This window comes from Dipodomys merriami, unplaced genomic scaffold (genome assembly GCF_024711535.1).
Source record: "Dipodomys merriami isolate MVZ:Mamm:240054 unplaced genomic scaffold, mDipMer1.0.p SCAF_21, whole genome shotgun sequence".
Classification (NCBI taxonomy): Eukaryota; Metazoa; Chordata; class Mammalia; order Rodentia; family Heteromyidae; genus Dipodomys; species Dipodomys merriami.
Window position 1 is genome coordinate 2,070,999 of NW_027203493.1, and position 16,764 is coordinate 2,087,762.

The following is a 16,764-nucleotide window of genomic DNA, read 5'->3' on the forward strand; positions in this document are numbered from 1 at the left end:
AGTGTTTCGTCCAATAGCAAAAGGAGTAAGGGGTAACTCACAGGTCTGCACTGCTTATAGTTCAGCCTAATTATAAACATAACCTTGAGTGGTCCTTCAATAAACTGCTCTAGTCCCACCTTCATTCACCTTGCCTCATTCTGAGATGTGTCTCACCTTCAGTGCCCACACTTTGGATGCCTGCAGCCATGTCTGGTTACCTTTCGCAATAGTGGATACTGAAACATCAGGGGAAATGATCAAGATGAGTTTTAACCGTACCTCTGCCTGGAAGGAAGAGATAGTGAAACACCACTGCGCGCATATCTTTCCTACTCTGGCACGCACAGCCTGCGCATGGGCCTTTCACTCACTCTTCATCTCTAGCTTCCTCTTTTGACAAGCCATATTTCTTCCCTCAGTTATACCCTAGGTAGCAGATCTACTCAAACTCAAAAAGGTAACAGTTTGTAACCTTTTTTGTAGCCAGCTGTCACCGAGAAGCATTTTTTTCCTGTGTTGAAAAGCAACTCTGACTCATCTTCCTTCCCACTGGGTGGTCAGGAATTGTATTTTAGGGAGAATCCATCAGACATGGATTATATTCACTACCATCCTTCTTCAAACTGCATAAAGCAATGGAGTTGGAGAAGAAAAAGGAACAGAGAAGCAATCTCCACATATAACACTGGAGTTATAAGTCACAGAAGACACAAACCCAAGAATGTCTAAGGAGAAATCTTTATTCATCTACGTTCAGAACATATGGAATTGACTTATAGTCAGGGCCGAAAGGCTCAGGCTTCTCATGAGTAGGGCCATGATCAAGGACTGGGTTTCATCAGCTCATGTCCTCTTGAGCGCTAGGATGAGGTTCTGGGTCATTGGAGACTGGAGGCTGAGTGTTCACGTCCTCAGCATTACTTTCATCAGGAGGTATTTCTGAATCCATGGGATTCGGGGGTGAGTAAATTTCCTGGAACAGAAAGCAATGTGTTTATTTCAAGAACAAGATCATCTTCCCTCTCTCCTGTTACTGCTGTGATTGTCACCAATGATACTCATTCACTGGTCGTTACCGCACTAAACACTGTCTGTGGGTTCCCTGCATAGTCTTCATATATCAATAGATAATAAACTCATTATTTTTACTTTGGAGTTAGGATACATAAAATCTAGCACGAATGTGTGATTTTCTTGAGTCCTATGGCTGGAAAATAACACATCATAAGGAACTAACTAAAACCAATTTTAGTTGCATTTTCTAAAGTTTTGTTCTCTTATATATTAAATACACTTTTCCACCAGGTGGTGGCTCATACTTGTAATCCTAGCTATTCAGGAGGCTGAGATCTGAGAATTGCAGTTCAAAGCCAGCCTGGATAAGAAAGTCTGTGAGACTCTTATCTCCAATTAACCACCAGAAAACCAGAAGTGGAGTTATGGCTCAAAGTGGTAGCATGGCTGGGCACTGCTGGCTCACGCCTGTAATCCTATCTACTCAGGAAGCTGAGATCTGAGGATCATGGTTCAAACTAGCTCAGGCAGGAAAGTTCCTAAGATTTTTATCTCCAATAAACTGCCAGAAAAACTCAGTGGTAGAGTGCTTGCCTTGAGCTGAAGAGCTCAGGGACAGCACCCAGGCCCAGAATTCAAACCCCATGACCAACAATAACAACAAAAAAGTGGTAGCATCCTAGCCTTGAGCAAAAGAGCACAGGGACAGTGCCTGGGCCCTGAGTTCAAACCCTACCACTGACAAATAAATAAATAAATAAGAACTTTCCTTTTGTGTTTTCTTTTTTACCTTATCTGGCATATTTAGCCATTTATTTTTTATTCACTTTTTTGTTCATAGATACGGATAGGAAGTCTGATTCTGAACAGTGTGAGGTAGATTATTTTTCTTTTTTTTCTTTAAGTAGTTGTACAGAAAAGGTTTCAATTCAACATGTCAGATTATGAATACAATTGATCCTTCATGTTTTCATATTTGAATTCTTTTCCAGCCTTCTTTCTATCTCAAATATTGATGCAATCTCTTCTTCCAGGAACCATGCAAGTCATTTAACCCACAAAAGTTTCTTTCCAATTCCAAGAGTAAGAAACAATTGCAAACACAACAGGAAGTCTGAAGATCACATGACTTGCTAACTTTCTAAACCCACCTCTCTCGAATCACAGAAGCTCCCTTGGCACCACATGACTGACATCGAGATAGTAATGCCCAGTTCCAGCAAAGTCAGGATCAGCATCAGAGACACCAGGCCCTGGGAGAGACGATGCTTCATATCAAATCCAGTAGAAGCACCCCAAAGAAGAAAAATGTCAACAGCAGACCTCTCCTTCCCACCAGATGGAATAAAATGAACCATACATGGAAGATATAGACACATAAATGCTGAGATCCAATCTCAATTAAAAAAAAAACCAGGCCAGGAGCCAGTGGCTCATGCCTGTAATCCTAGCTACTCAGGAGGCTGAGATCTGAGGATTACAGTTCAAAGCCAGCCCAGGCAGGAGCATCCATGAGACTCTTATCTCAAATTAACCACCAGAAAACCAGAAGTGGTGCTGTGGCTCAAGTGGTAGAGGGCTCACCTTGAGCTGAAGGGCTCAGGGACAATGCCCAGGCCCTGAGGTCAAGACCCATGACTGTCAAACAAATGAACAAAAGATATGTATTATATCTATAATAAACTATGTGAACTATTCAAGAGGGAAAAATTGTACAAGAAAAAATCTGACACAATCAGACTTGTCAATATGAATAGTAGTACACTAACGACATGAGTAGAAATTTTAATAAAGTAGGCAAAATGACCCCTTGACTATTTCTCCAACAATATTTCTCAGAACATGAGGCATGTGTATCAGCCCTAAAAACTATAAAGCTGATACAAATACACAATAAATTATTGTTGCACCAGTAATTCTTCTGTTATCACTGAAACACCTAGGAGAAACACAAAATCCAAATTTCTTTGGAGAAGCTATCTGATAGTGAAAGACTCGGGTGGCTCATGCTTGTAATCCTAGGCTGAGACATTGAGGAATGTAATTCAAAACAAGGCTGGGCAGAGAAGTTATTAACATTTCACCTGTAGTTAACTTTCAAAACATTGGGCTGGAAACATGGCACAAGTGGTAGAATGCAGCCATGAGCAAGGAATCTCAGAGAGAGGGAAAGAAAGAAAGAGAAAAAGAGAAAGAAAGCAAAAAAGAAAGAAAGAGAAAGAACGAAAGAAAGAAAGAAAGAAAGAAAGAGGAAGAGAGAGAAAGAAAGAGAGAGAGAGAGAAAGAGAGAAAGAGAGAAAGAAAGAAAGAAAGAAAGAAAGAAAGAAAGAAAGAAAGAAAGAAAGAAAGAAAGAAAGAAAGGAAGGAAGGAAGGAAGGAAGGAAGAAAGGAGGGAAGGAGGGAGGGAGGGAGGGAAGGAGGGAGGGAGGGAGGGAGGGAGGGAGGGAGGGAGGGAGGAAAGGGGAGGGAGTCAAGAATCAAATAATTGATTAAGATGCATTGTACTCATAAACTGAAATTCCTTTGTACAACTACTTGAACTAAGATAAAAAACTGGCAAAGAATCAAGTCTTGAGCTGGGTGCTAGTGACCCACACCTATAATCTTAGCTACTCAGGAGGCTTGCAATCTGAGGCTCATGGTTCAAAGCTAGCCTGAGAGACAAATTAGAGAGACTCAAGTCCTACTAAGCACCAAAAATCCAGAAGTGGAGCTGTGGTTCAAGTGGTAGAGCCAGCTGTAAAAGAAAGTGAGAGTACCCTGAGTTCAAGCCGTGAACACACACACACACACACACACACGTGCACGCACACACACATGCACACATACAATGGCAGCATGATACAAGATGTTGTTTTCATACATTTTACATCATTTAAAATATTTTATAAATGAACATATGTTTAGAAACATACATTTGAGGTGGAACCCACGTAGATGCATAAGTCTGGAGACTGCGAAGACTGACAAACCTTGAAAGACTGGCTATTCAGTGCTAAATGTACTGACAGGAAAGCAGTCCCAACCAAGGCAATTGTAGCACTTGCAATATTCATCCCAAAACTGTTTTGCATCTGCAAAAGAGAAGAAGACTTTTCCCTCCGTTTATGTTGAACACTCCTTGTGTACTCCCTTGGACTCAATCCACTTGCGCAAATACTCATAGAATACAATTTACAGACCCACCTATATTCTAGACAAACTTCCATCAACAACAACTCCCCAATGCCCGTGGAACTTACATTCTAGCAATAAAGACAAAGAAAACAACAAATGTATTGATGGACCTCTGTCTCTCTGCGCCTGACTTACTTCACTGAATGATTTGCAGATCTTCCCATGTCTTTACAAATGATACAATATTATTCTTGCTAATGGATGAGTAAAATCCCATTGTGTATATAGGCCACTGTTAGTAAAAATTTTATTTCAACTCCTCTGGTCATAGAAAAGGAAGAATTTCCACTTACCAGCATTCTTGTAGGGTTTCTCCCTGCAGCAACAGACAAGGATCCTGAACCAATAAACTGTTTGAAAATAGGAGGGTACGCAGATTAAGAAATATTAAGACTCAGCCATTTTTCATCTTGGCCCTCCCTCGAGTAAACGATGTCTAAAAATAGCTACACAAATGTCATTTAAAAAAAATTCACAACCTAGCAGACAAAATCATACTTGATGTTGCTCATTATTGTATAGGACTAAAATCCACAAGTAATTTAAATTCTAAGTAAATTTATACTCCTTTCCTTTTGTTTCATAGCTAGCTTTTAGTGGGTTTATCGGAGTCTGGATTCTTTGAAAGCATATGTACATAGTTAATATAATATTATAGTTATTATATTTATGTTCATGTAAATGATATTCATTTTTATATACCCATATGTTTGTGTGTCTATAAATCTAATTTTCATATTCCTGCTCAAGCTTCAGCCATCTGATTTATTCCTCCCAAACATCTTTTAAATCTTGCTATGTACCAGCTAGACTTTTTTATTTCAGTATGCTCTTAGCCCCTTGCCTAATATTATAAATTAAATTCTCTCTACATTTACAATGGTTTGAAAACCTTTCTTCTGTCTTTCACTAACAGGAGTCTCACAACTCTTCACCAGGACACCACACCTGAGGACTAAAGGAAAAGTTAGCAAAATCATGGCTAGCAGGCTACTTAAAATTCACTACTAAAGTCTAGCTGATCGTAAAAGTATAAGCTTTCATTATCACATCAACTAAAGAGGGTGTCATGGGGACTCCTGAGTCACTGTTGCTTTTCCATATAAATGGTGATGTATGTACTCTCACAGTAATATTGCCTACCTGTCAGCTATGTTGGGATGAAAGGAAGGCATACCGAAGAGGGGGATTACATGCAGGAAATAGTTAAGTTAAAAATAATATCTGTTTTATAATAGCCATTTAATTTTATTTCAAATGGAAAGCCATACATTGAAAAAGTATCCATTTAACTTTGGCGATCCCAAGAGACCTTTCCCAAACTTTTTCTGTCATTCTAGTGCACAAGCAGAAGAGCCAGTGCTCATATACTTTTTTTTTTCCTGTGATGTTGTTGATAAGAATCAGTACAAGCTGGATGCTGGTGGCTCACACTTGTAATCCTAGTGACTCAGGAGGCTGAGATCTGAAGATCTCGGTTCAAAGTCAGCCCGGGCAGGAAAGTCCGTGAGACTCTTATCTCCAATGAACCACCAGAAAACCAGAAGTGGCACTGTGGCTGAAGTGGTAGAGCACTCTCCTTGAGCTGAAGAGCTGAGGGACAGCACCAAGGCCCACAGTTCAAGCCCCACAATCAACAACAACAACAACAAAGAATCAGTAGGAAGGGATGAACAGACAGCAAAGACCATGTCATGGTCAGTATGCAGCAAGGCCTGACCCCCAGGAGATGGCAAGGCGAGTATGGAGAGCAGAGAAGGCATGCCACAGACCTAAGCTGCTGCCTGAAGGTGTCTCAGGGACAGAGAGAGACTTCTAGCAGCAAGCACCAATGGCCAATTTGAGCTTTGGTGGTAATAGTGCTAAAGGGAGCAATATTCTGATCATAGTTCTTTGTATTTTCCTTCCTTCTTTCCTTTCTTGCTTTTCTCTTCTTCTTTATTTTGACAATCTGATCTCACTTTCTGGAGGGAAAAAAATCTATATCTTTTTTTAAACATGGCATGGAAATTCTTAAGACTCAGTATGCAGAACAAATATGCAGCCTGGATTTCTAAGAAAAATTCAGTTTAACTATGATGATGATGATGATGATGTTAACTATCCAACAATTTCAGGGATAGGATGCTCAAATTACAAGTTTCAGACTGGATCTGAAAAGGTATGTAGACTATGAGATCTAATTTGTGTCTGGAGTTTTTAGTCTTAAGAATAATATCATTGTGCCGGGCACCGGTGGCTCCTAGCTACTGAGTAGGCTGAGATCTGAGGATTACGGTTCAAAACCAGCCCGTGCAGAAAAGTCCGAGAGACTCTTATCTTCAATTAACCACCAGAAAACCGGAAGTAGTGCTGTGGCTCAAGCGGTAGAGTGCTCGCCTTGAACTGAAGAGCGCAGGGACAGTGCTCAAGCCCAGAGTTCAAGCCCCATGTCCAACCAAAAAAAAAAAAAAAAGAATACTATCATTGTAAAGAACATTGAAGGGTAATAATTAAAAATTTATAAATTGGAGCCCAAGACTTGTTATAGTTTTAATTCACTTTCCAATAACATATTCTGTTCAGCATTGTCAGCTATGTGCTCCCACCTTAATAGCTCCTTTTTGTTTTTCAGTGTTCAGCTCAGAACTGAACATTTGTACATTTTCGAAGATAGAGACCACATAGGAAAATAACAATGGCTAATTAACAAATCATTTCTATTCTCCACCTTAAAAAAAACAACCCATGCAGTAAGTAAAAATCAAGTGGCAAAGCTCATGAACAAGTTTTAAAGACTGTCCAGCCTCTGATTAGATTTTTACTGACATCTGGGGATTTTTACTGACATCTGGGGAGTGACTCTTCTGATTTTCAGACAATAATCAGGAGACCAATTATTTCAATCTCTCAAATTGAAACTCTTGGCTATTAATTCACATATATATATATATATATATTTGTCCAAATTTTTAGTACCTATAATATTTAACAGAAATAATAAGAAGTTAATGTTAGGGTCTTAACGTATACCCCAGAAATGGGATATTGTTTAGTCAGAAGGGGGGGTTACCTTCCTTGTAGCAGAAGTTATAAGTCAAAACGACAGCATATAACTTTCAAACAAACTACGAACACTTTTATAATGGAGCGCACTTGTGGCAGTGCCATGTGAGGGCTAGCCTCTGGCCAGGGAAACGGGGAATACTCACAAACACAGGGCCCCACAGCGGATAGCCTGTGTAAAAGGTGAAGAAGAAGAAATGCCTGAAGAGGTGAGACAGATACTGTAAGGACGCCAGCCAGATACCCAGAGCCAGAATCATCGCTCCATTCAGGATCTGGATGGCCTGCAGAAAGAAGAAAATCAAAGACAAAAGGCCACGTTAAGTTTCCTCAGAAAGGAGATTGCATGATTTTAAATAGTCAAGCCTAAATTAACTGGGCAACACCTGAGCTTAGAGCTTCCATTCCACAATCTGACCCTGTCATTCTATTTCCAACCGTTCTCACAGACTCCCCAAGTGTAAAGAACATGATGTTTGGTGAAATAGTCTGTTTTCCCAGCATGCTTTGGGGGCCAGGAGAAGATAAAAATCAGACAGGCATTAAACTTTGTTCTCCTTGGCCTTTCCCCCACCACAATGTGTGTGTGTGTGTGTGTGTGTGTGTGTGTGTGTGTGTGTGTGTGTGTGTGTGTGTGTGTGTGTGTGTGTGTGTGTGTGTGTGTGTGTGTGTGTTTGAACTCAGGGCCTAGTAGGCTCTCTTTCCCTCCAGGTTGGCACTCCAGCACGTAAGCCACTTCTGGCTTTTTGGTCATGGGTTAGAGATGAGTTCTCATAGATTTTCCTGCCAAAGCTGGCTTTAAACCATGATTCTCAGACTGCTGAGTAGCTAGGATTATAGGCGTAAGCCACTAGCACCCGGCTCCACCACAATTTTTAACTGAAATTACAAGACAGGAACTTTGTATTGCTCAACCACCAGAATGGGAGGTCACAGGAAAAACCTTTGGGGATCTTACATTCCATTCTTTAGGGTGTGATGGACTGTTCTCAGCTGTGAGGGAACACCTATCTATTTCTGCTCTTGAGGTCCAGAGCATACAATACTATCTTAAATACAATACTGCCTGAGTGAGAAAGAATTCAAAATTTTCTCTTCTGGGTACACACAATGGTTTCTACATGATTTTATTTTTTCCTTTCTTTTTAAACCAATTTGCTTCAAAGAACTCCAACTTACCCCAAGGGCTTGTAATGTTCCTTCTTGGTAATGTTGTAATTCCTTCAAGGGCCGGTAAACAGAAATATTCACCCCATCGGATGCCACCTGGCTGCCTGGAATCCCACCTCCTCCCGTCTCCAGCCCTGCAGTATCCGCTTCTTGGGAGGCCATGTTGGGGTGCTTTGTGGCTGACATGGAAAAAGAAATCCAAAGGTCCCGTCATTTTTCTTTTGCTACAATCTAGTTGTATTTTTCAGCATCCTAGAGGGCTTCATTCTGTCCATGTTGCAGCATGAAGTGGCAAGGGAGGGAAGGGCAGAGCAAAGAGAATCTGCGGGATGCTCAGGTCTATTCTGTTCGTGTCAGGACTGGCCCTTTCTTCCAGCAACACGTCCCTACAGCTTCACCCTGGTCTTCCTGGCAATTCTAACAGGCTCAATCCCAGCCCCCAGGACGTACTTTCTGGATGCTGTTTTAGAGTTCTGGCCAAATGGGAAAGATGAATCCTTTCATATAAAAGCTAGGTGTGGGGGCTGGGAAGGTGGCTCAGTGGTAGAGTGCTTGTCTCGCATGCATGAGGCCCTGGGTTTGATTCCTCAGCACCACATAAGCAGAAAAAGCCGGAAGTAGTACAGTGGCTCAAATGGTAGAGTGCTAGCCTTGAGCTGAAGAGCTGAGGGACAGCATCCAGGCCCAGAGTTCAAGCCCCATGACCGACACACACAAAAAAGCAGGTGTGGTACTTGTTAGACACTATGTTAAAAATGAACTACACGCATTGTGGGTAGGGATGGAAGGGAAATACTGGAAGAGAGCAAGGGAAGGGGTGACATTGTCCAAAAAGAAATGTACTCTTTACCTGACTTATGTAACAGTAAACCCTCTGTACATCACCTTTATAACAATAAAAATAATTGCTTTCTGGTTATTCCCAGAGTTCCTTTGACTTCCCTTCTCATAATCCCTAGGCAGTCTGAGCTCCAGCTTCCAGAGTGATTTATCCATATTTCACCATCTTCTCATCACTGTGACTCCCGGATCTCCCTCAGCATCTGTCACATGCATGCGTCTCAGCTAATACATATTACACAATTATTTTAAAAGCACTTTAGGCTGGACACCAATGCCTCACACCTGTAATTCTAACTACACAGGAGGCTGAGATCTGAGGATCATGGTTCAACAGGCTGGCTTCAACTCTTATCTGCAATGAACCAGTAGAAAATTGCAAGGGCTACTGTAGCTCAAGTGGCAGAGTTCTAGCCTTGAGCAAAAGAGCTCAGGGACAGCGCCCAGGCCCTGAGTTTAAGCCCCACAACTTATTTTTTTAAGCACTATAGGTCCATCCTCACATAGCCCTGCTTTATGAATGATAAGGGGAAATATGTCTGCAAACACTAGATTCTCTCATGCCACGAAACCACAGAGCAGCTTTAGGGGAAGAAATCTATTATAACCAAATAATTTGACTTTCAGAAAAACATCAGGAATGAGAATTTTTCAAAGTCTTCGGGTAAAAGGAGCTATGTTCTATAAAATTTAGTCAATTCAGCATTTTAAAAAATCAGCAAAATCCATTTGTCTGTGATCTTAGCAATTAAGTTCAGCTATCTACCTCTGAGTACGTAGTCGAAGTCCTTGTAAGTATCTTTCTTATCTTAACTAGCTTATTTTTCTCAACTCCCTTTGGAATGTCTCCTTCTATTTTTCTGATGAAGAAGTTGAGGAACAGAGGAGGGGGCCTACAACTTGAAAGCCAGGGATCAGAAGCTGGTAGCCTGTGCGGAGTCACCATGATAATATACTGACCTTCCAAACTTATGTTGAACTGTGCTTCCCAAATTCTACATAGATCTCACAATGTTCAGGCAACATAACTCAGGTACAGCTATTTGGAGGGGTGGGGGAGGGAGAGAGGGAGAAAGGAGAGAGGAGAGAGGAGAGAAGAAGAGAGGAGAGGAGAGGAGAAGAGAGGAGAGGAAAGAGGAGAGGAGAGAAGAGAGGAAAGAGGAGAGGAGAGAGAGGAGAGGAGAGGAGAAGGGAGGGGAGGGAAGGGGAGGGGAGGGGAGAGGGGGAGAGGGAGAGAGGGAGAGAGGGAGAAAGGAGAGAGGAGAGAGGAGAGGAGAAGAGAGGAGAGGAAAGAGGAGAGGAGAGAGGGGAGAGGAGAGGAGGGGAGAGGAGAAGGGAGGGGAGGGAAGGGGAGGGGAGGGGAGAGGGAGAGAGGAAGAGAGGGAGAAAGGAGAAAGGAGAGAGGAGAGGAGAAGAGAAGAGAGGAAAGAGGAGAGGAGAGAGGGGAGAGGAGAGGAGGGGAAGAGAGGGGAGAGGGAGGGAGGGAGAGAGACAGAGACAGACACAGAGACAGAGACAGAGAGACAGAGAGAGAATATGACTCCAGGGCTAGGATATAGCTCAGTGGCAAAGAGCTTGCCTAGAAAGTGCAACATCCTGGGTTCGATTCCCAGTACCAAAAGAGAAAAGGCCAAAAACATTGACTCCACTTTTTCCAAACACTATCTAACATTGTTCTAATGGAAGCAGAATAACATTCGTCTTCTAAGGTAAGCTAACTTCACACCGAAATACTCCATATCTCTACATTGCAACCAAACAAAAAACTCTGCAAACATCTGCAGTGAGCCAGATGGACGCTATGCAGAGGGAGCCGCTGTGCTTACCTTGGAGGCTCAGGCGTGGACCATCTTCCTTCCCCCCAAGCCCATCCTGTCACAGAGTAGAGAAACTCAGTAACGATCAGCAATTCAAGAAAAGGGAATCCTCTTCTCCCTCGGGGTTAGCCAATCTTTCCCTTGTGCAATGCTTTCCTGGAGCCAATGGAGAGGGCCAGTGGATGTCTGGAAGGTGTGATAACCGCATTTGCACTACAGGCTTGTCACCACCAGCTTCCCCAAGGCTCCGTGATAAGTAGGGAACTGGCGTGAAGAATAACGGTTTCTGGCTCAGAGTCATTGCTTCATACACCGTTGGAACAGAAAAAGAAAAAAGAAAATACAAACAGAACTTACCGGTAGGTTAAAATGGGGAGTTGTTATAGAATGAAGAGTAGAGTTAGCTGTGAACTAAGAAGAGATGAAGCCAGACATTAAGCGTCAGGTTGAGAGAAAAGACTGTGGCCACTAAAATACTCAATGTAAGTAATGTGCCAGTGAGGATGTGAGGGACTGTACGTGCACGATTGTGCTCATTCCTCACAGGCTTCAAGAGGCTGTTTCTTTGGTCCCATAACATGCTAATTATCACGTAAGTACCTTACATGCCATGTACAAGTCACTATTCAAAACAAGGGGATGATCAAGAACATGAACAGTGCAAGTCTACTTAATGCCACTCATCTGAGCACTTAAAAGAGTCAAGATGGCAAATCTTGTGGACCACAATGTTCTGCACCACAATAGAAAACAGAAACAACTGTCCCTTAAATGTCCACTTGGCCTGAAGTATTTCTCTTCCAGCAAAATTGTTAAGCTCTGACCTCTGCAGAGAGGAGAGTTATCTCCTGAAAAGCGTGAATAACCCTTTCAAGGGAACATTGTCTTAATGGCTATTACCACCCAGGGTCTCAGAATAAGGCCAAATAAACAGCCACAGATCTTCCTCTGGGCAGACCTGCAGCTCTGTACGACCAGGAAACAGGAAGTGGTGGCTGGTTTAACTGATTTTGTATTCATGCTATGCATACTTTCTTACTTGGAACAGCCTCTGGAGATGGTGGATCACACACACTGTTTAGCACCTAAGGCCATAGGCTCCCCTGATTACCAGACCACCAAAGCTCATTTGACAATTGTTTACAGAGAGACTTAACACCATCTAGAAAGTTCAAGTGGCACACAATACTTCCAGGAAATACTAAACAGTGGAAAACCATTTCTACTCATGTTCAGATGTCATCAGCTTCTAATATGTATAGAAGAAAACAACAGGCTACAATTCCTGTAATCCGTTCTGAAGTTATGTCAGCATTTCAATCTGCAGAACTTGGCAACCCAGTATTTCTTTCTAGTTATCATTTGCTTTTATTTGCTAAAACAATAACCCAAATATACTGACTCAAAATCCACTGTCTTGTCTAGAAAAATTCAGACCCTTGGGAAGCAGTCTTGTTCCTCTGCTTCTACAATCTGTGTTAGAGTTGGGCTTCCTGCAGTTTATAAGAGACCATTCAGTACGCCTGGATTTGTGGCAAAGTTCCTTCCTTTCAGAGATGGGTTAGCTCCACTATTCTGAAAGCTGTGATCATTTATGCCTTTCAACCATACCCACTAATGCAATGATGACAAGGTTTAACCAGTATTTAAGCCCCCATGTTCCATCAGCATGTGATGTGTCACTCAGAAGCACGTGCTGACAAGGGGCAGAAAAAAATTATCGATGGATTTTAATATATATGAGCATGAAAAGTTTATTGCTATGTTTTTAGATTCCATATTACAACTAACTTGGAAGAAGCTACCCTTTGTTGAATTTTGCTGTAGAATCAAAGATTAGCCATAACACTGAAAAGGCTATTAAAATACGCTTCTCCTTCCCATCTACCTGTGTGAGCATTTTCTTATAACTTTTAACCAAAGTGACATGTGATAAAGACTGAATATGCTGCGCTGGGAAGGTGGCTCAGTGGTAGAGCCTTGCATGCTTGAGGCCCTGGGTTCGATTCCTCAGCACCATATAAGCAGAAAAAAAAAGCCAGAAGTTGTGCTGTGGCTCAAGTGGTAGAGCACTAGCCTTGAGCTGAAGAGCTGAGGGACAGCACGCAGGCCCAGAGTTCAGGCCCATGATCTGACCGCCCCCCTAAAAAAAAAAGACTGAATATGCAGAAACACATATGAAAATATAGCTTTTTTTTTTTCTAGGAATGAAGAACCAAGGCATAAGATAATGTTTTATGTTCCAAACGACCAGTTTTCCTCATGGAAGAGACTGGCCTTCCTTTTTGAGCCGAGATCATTTGAGTGTATACCTCTTGCACGTATCAGCGTCCCTTGGAATGAAGTTTGTTCACCGGTACCCTTACATGGTATATTCAATGCAAGATTTCACTTCCAGGGATATTGTTGGTAACTTAAATTCAAGGAAGAACTAGAAACCGTTTCTTGGCCTGAAATCCAATTGGTGATGAGCAGGAATTTAGTTTTGAGTACTTTTGGATTGGGGAAGTAGTTACCATGCAGTCTACCAAAACCACAGTGAATTGTCATCCAGGAGCAGTTTTATCATGAACTTGTCTTCGCATACAATTTCACTTGGACTTAAACACATTGAAAAAGTACATATATCACATGATAGTTGTATACCATGTGACATCCCAGAAGACATTTAAACAGATAAATTCATGTCACTATTCTTTTTGGGACAGGCAGAATTACAGCCTCTCTGAAACCGAGTTCCACAAATACATGTACCCCTTGCTCTGCACCTCAGGGATGAAGAAGGGAAGTCTGCACACAGCCACTACTGGCCCAATGATTCACGGGTATTTGGTCCAATGGGAAAAGGGATAAAACAGTTAAAATTTCCTCACATATAACTCTTAACGTAACAACTTGTTCAGGGAACTCAAAAATACTGACAGTATTTTTAAAAACCCTCAAATTTCAAGCATTACTCAACTATATCAAATATTTAATTATGATACTAAACGGGACTGTCATCTAAATACTAGCTAGATCACCACTTTTCTGAGACTTGTCCCATCAACTTTTAATGTCACATACCTTCACTTCAGGAGGATCCTTCTAACAATGCTCATTTGCTTATGAAATGTCACCTTCAGGGCACCGATCTTGTGCATAAGTTTTATGGTATCCTTGATCTCAGAAAGCACTAATTAGATGTAGGAAATGCCTCAACTATTTTTTTAGCCTTGTTAACCTACTTTCCTGCATTATTAATGTTAAAAAAAAAAAAAGCTGGTGCTAGGAGCTCATGCTTAGAATCCAAATACTCAAGAGATTGAGATCTGAGGATCACAGTTCAAAGCCATCGCAGGCAGGAAAGCCCATAAGACTCTCGTGTCCAATTACTAAAGAAAAAAAAAAGCCAGAAGTGGAGTTGTGGCTCAAGTATTAGAATGCTAGAATTAAGCACAAAAGCTCAGACAGCACACAGGCCCTGAGGTCAAGCCCTAAGACTGGCATACACACACACACACACACACACACACACACACACACACACACACACACACACACACACACACAAATTGTGTGTGTACACACTTGTGCATGTGTGATTTTGCTTCTGGTGCTAGTAGGAAATTGGAGACTTATTTTAAGCCAACGATGACAACCATTTCACCTTGTCAGAGGTGAAATTAAACAATTTAATGGTGGCTTGTGCCTGTAATCCTAGCTACTCAGAAGGCCGAGATCTGAGGATTGTGATCTTCAATCAGCAGAGGCAAGAAAGTCCATGAGACTCTTATCTCCTCTTAACTACCAAAACTCCAGAAGTAATGTTGGGCTCAAGTGTCAAAACACTAGCCTTGAATGAAAAAGATAAGGAACAATGCTCAGGCCCTGAGTTCAAGCCCCAGTACTGGCACAGAGGAAAAAGAAGGAAGGAAGGAAAGAGGAAGGAAGGGAGAGAAATAAAGAGAAAGAAGAAAGTGAGAAAGAAAAACTACATGACTTACAGCCCTGTGTGGTCTACAACGAACATGTACATTAAAAGTTGAGAAATCTGGGGTTGTGAAGGTGGCTCAGTGGTAGAACGCTTGCCTTGCATGCATGAGGCCCTGGGTTTGATTCCTCAGCACCACATAAGCAGAAAAAGCAGGAAGTGGCACTGTGGCTCAAGTGGTAGAGCGTTGGCCTTGAGCTGAAGAGCTGAGGGACAGCACCCAGGCCCCACGACCGACAAAAAAAGAAAAAAAAGTTGAGAAATCTGGGCATATAGTATTCATATATGGATTTGTAGTATTCCTTTGTTAGAACTGTACCTAAATTACTATTCATCCTGAAGTGGGTAAACTATTCTTACCTGATGAAAACTGGCTTCACACGTTGGACTCTGTGAGGAGCCCACGGGCTGTTGTCCTTCTTTTGTTCCTTGAAAGTCACTCATGATGGGAGATGCACCTCAAACCCATCCATGCCAAAAGGCAACAGGCGTGACTCCCTAAACCTAATAAAACAAATGAAGACATATAAAGTACCATATTGATAGTTGTGCAGACATGTTGTGGGGAAAATAAAAGCCTGATTAGTCCATTTATAAATACCAAAAACTTGAATAAATTGACTGGGGGGGAAGCAAATTCGTTCAGTAAATATTAACCAAAAAAAAAAAAATCCCTAGCAGCCTGGAACCTGTGTCTCACGCCTATAATCCCAGCTGCTAGGAGACTGAGATCTGAGGATCACAGTTTGAAGCCAACTCTGGGAGACAAGTCTGAGACCCTTCTCTTCCATTAACCAGCACAAAGCCATAAATTGAGCTGTGTCTCAAGAGGTAGAGCACCAGACTGGAGTGGGAAAAAAAAAAAAAGCCAAGGGATAGCATCTAAACCCTGAGTTCAAGCTCTAGTATCAACACATGCACAGATTTTAAGTTGTGGGGAGAATTCTACCACCAAATACTCATGATTAAAACTCAGCACTTAGACGCCATCACCTCTGACTTCCAACCCACCAGCATCCTGTTTCAGGAGTTACAGTGTCCCCTTCCCTGCTCTCATTTCTTTCCTCCCACAGCCAATACAGCAGCAGTTCCAGAAAAGTTCCAAGAGCTTAAGTGAAAGGAGACAAAAACCTCCTTCATTCTATTTCTCTTCGCAAATTTCGAAGGGATAATAGTCTTTGGCTTATTTGATCTAGGAGAAAAATGGACCATAAGTGGGTTAAAAGATATTAACTCTTCATTTGCTGTTGAAATAATAAATCCTCTTCCTGAAAGCTTAGTGGATACCTGTGAAGAAGCAGTGATTAATCTTGCCAAGATCCCCCTGAAGTAGTGGCTCACACCTGTAATCCTAGCTACTCAGGAGGCTGAGATCTGAGGATCACAGTTCAAATGCAGCCTGGGCAGAAAAGTCTGTGACACTCATGTCCAATTAACCAACAGAAAACCTGAAGTGGAGCTGTGGCTCAAAGCGGTCGAGCACTAGCCTTGAGCAAAAAAGTTCAGGGACAGTGCCCAGGCAACCAAGTTCAAGCCCCTCAACCAAAAACAAACAAAAAAACCCAGCTAGCCCATAACAATAAAGAATCAAATCTACACATCACAGACCCATTTAGGAAATCACATAGTGAGGCGGAGGCATTCAGAGCCACTATGGAGAAGACGTCCATTCCTGCTTGTGTTGTCTAAGTGAGACCTATACTCATCTGAATTAACAGCATTTTCTATTTCTGTCTTTAAGTCAGG

General features: G+C 41.9%; 1 protein-coding gene across 2 annotated transcripts; it reads right to left on the reverse strand.

The window, feature by feature from the left end:
* Nucleotides 1–706: 706 nt before the first annotated feature.
* On the reverse strand, nucleotides 707–11,199 carry Ms4a3 (membrane spanning 4-domains A3). Of its 2 annotated transcripts, none has more exons than XM_070031808.1 (7): nucleotides 11,055–11,199; nucleotides 8,398–8,567; nucleotides 7,365–7,502; nucleotides 4,467–4,523; nucleotides 3,912–4,070; nucleotides 2,148–2,249; nucleotides 707–955 (listed from the first exon to the last, which is right to left on the reverse strand). In XM_070031808.1, exons 2-7 carry the CDS (start codon nucleotides 8,548–8,550, stop codon nucleotides 821–823), a joined length of 744 nt encoding a protein of 247 aa, XP_069887909.1. In that variant the 5' UTR covers nucleotides 8,551–8,567; nucleotides 11,055–11,199; the 3' UTR covers nucleotides 707–820. The 2 variants fall into 2 exon arrangements, with proteins under 2 accessions (XP_069887909.1, XP_069887911.1); XM_070031810.1 differs by lacking the exon at nucleotides 11,055–11,199 and adding an exon at nucleotides 10,189–10,338.
* Between the last annotated feature and the right edge of the window lie 5,565 nt (nucleotides 11,200–16,764).

What these genes read in the sequence shown, in the direction of transcription:
- Ms4a3 (XM_070031808.1), bottom strand. Translation starts at nt 8,550, where the DNA reads ATGGCCTCCCAAGAAGCGGATACTGCAGGGCTGGAGACGGGAGGAGGT. An exon ending in GAACATTACAAGCCCTTGGG is followed by an intron (nt 7,503 to 8,397) that starts GTAAGTTGGAGT and finishes TTCTTTCTGCAG; the next exon opens with GCCATCCAGATCCTGAATGG. An exon ending in ACGTGGGTTCCACCTCAAAT is followed by an intron (nt 2,250 to 3,911) that starts GTATGTTTCTAA and finishes CGTCTCTCCCAG; the next exon opens with GGCCTGGTGTCTCTGATGCT.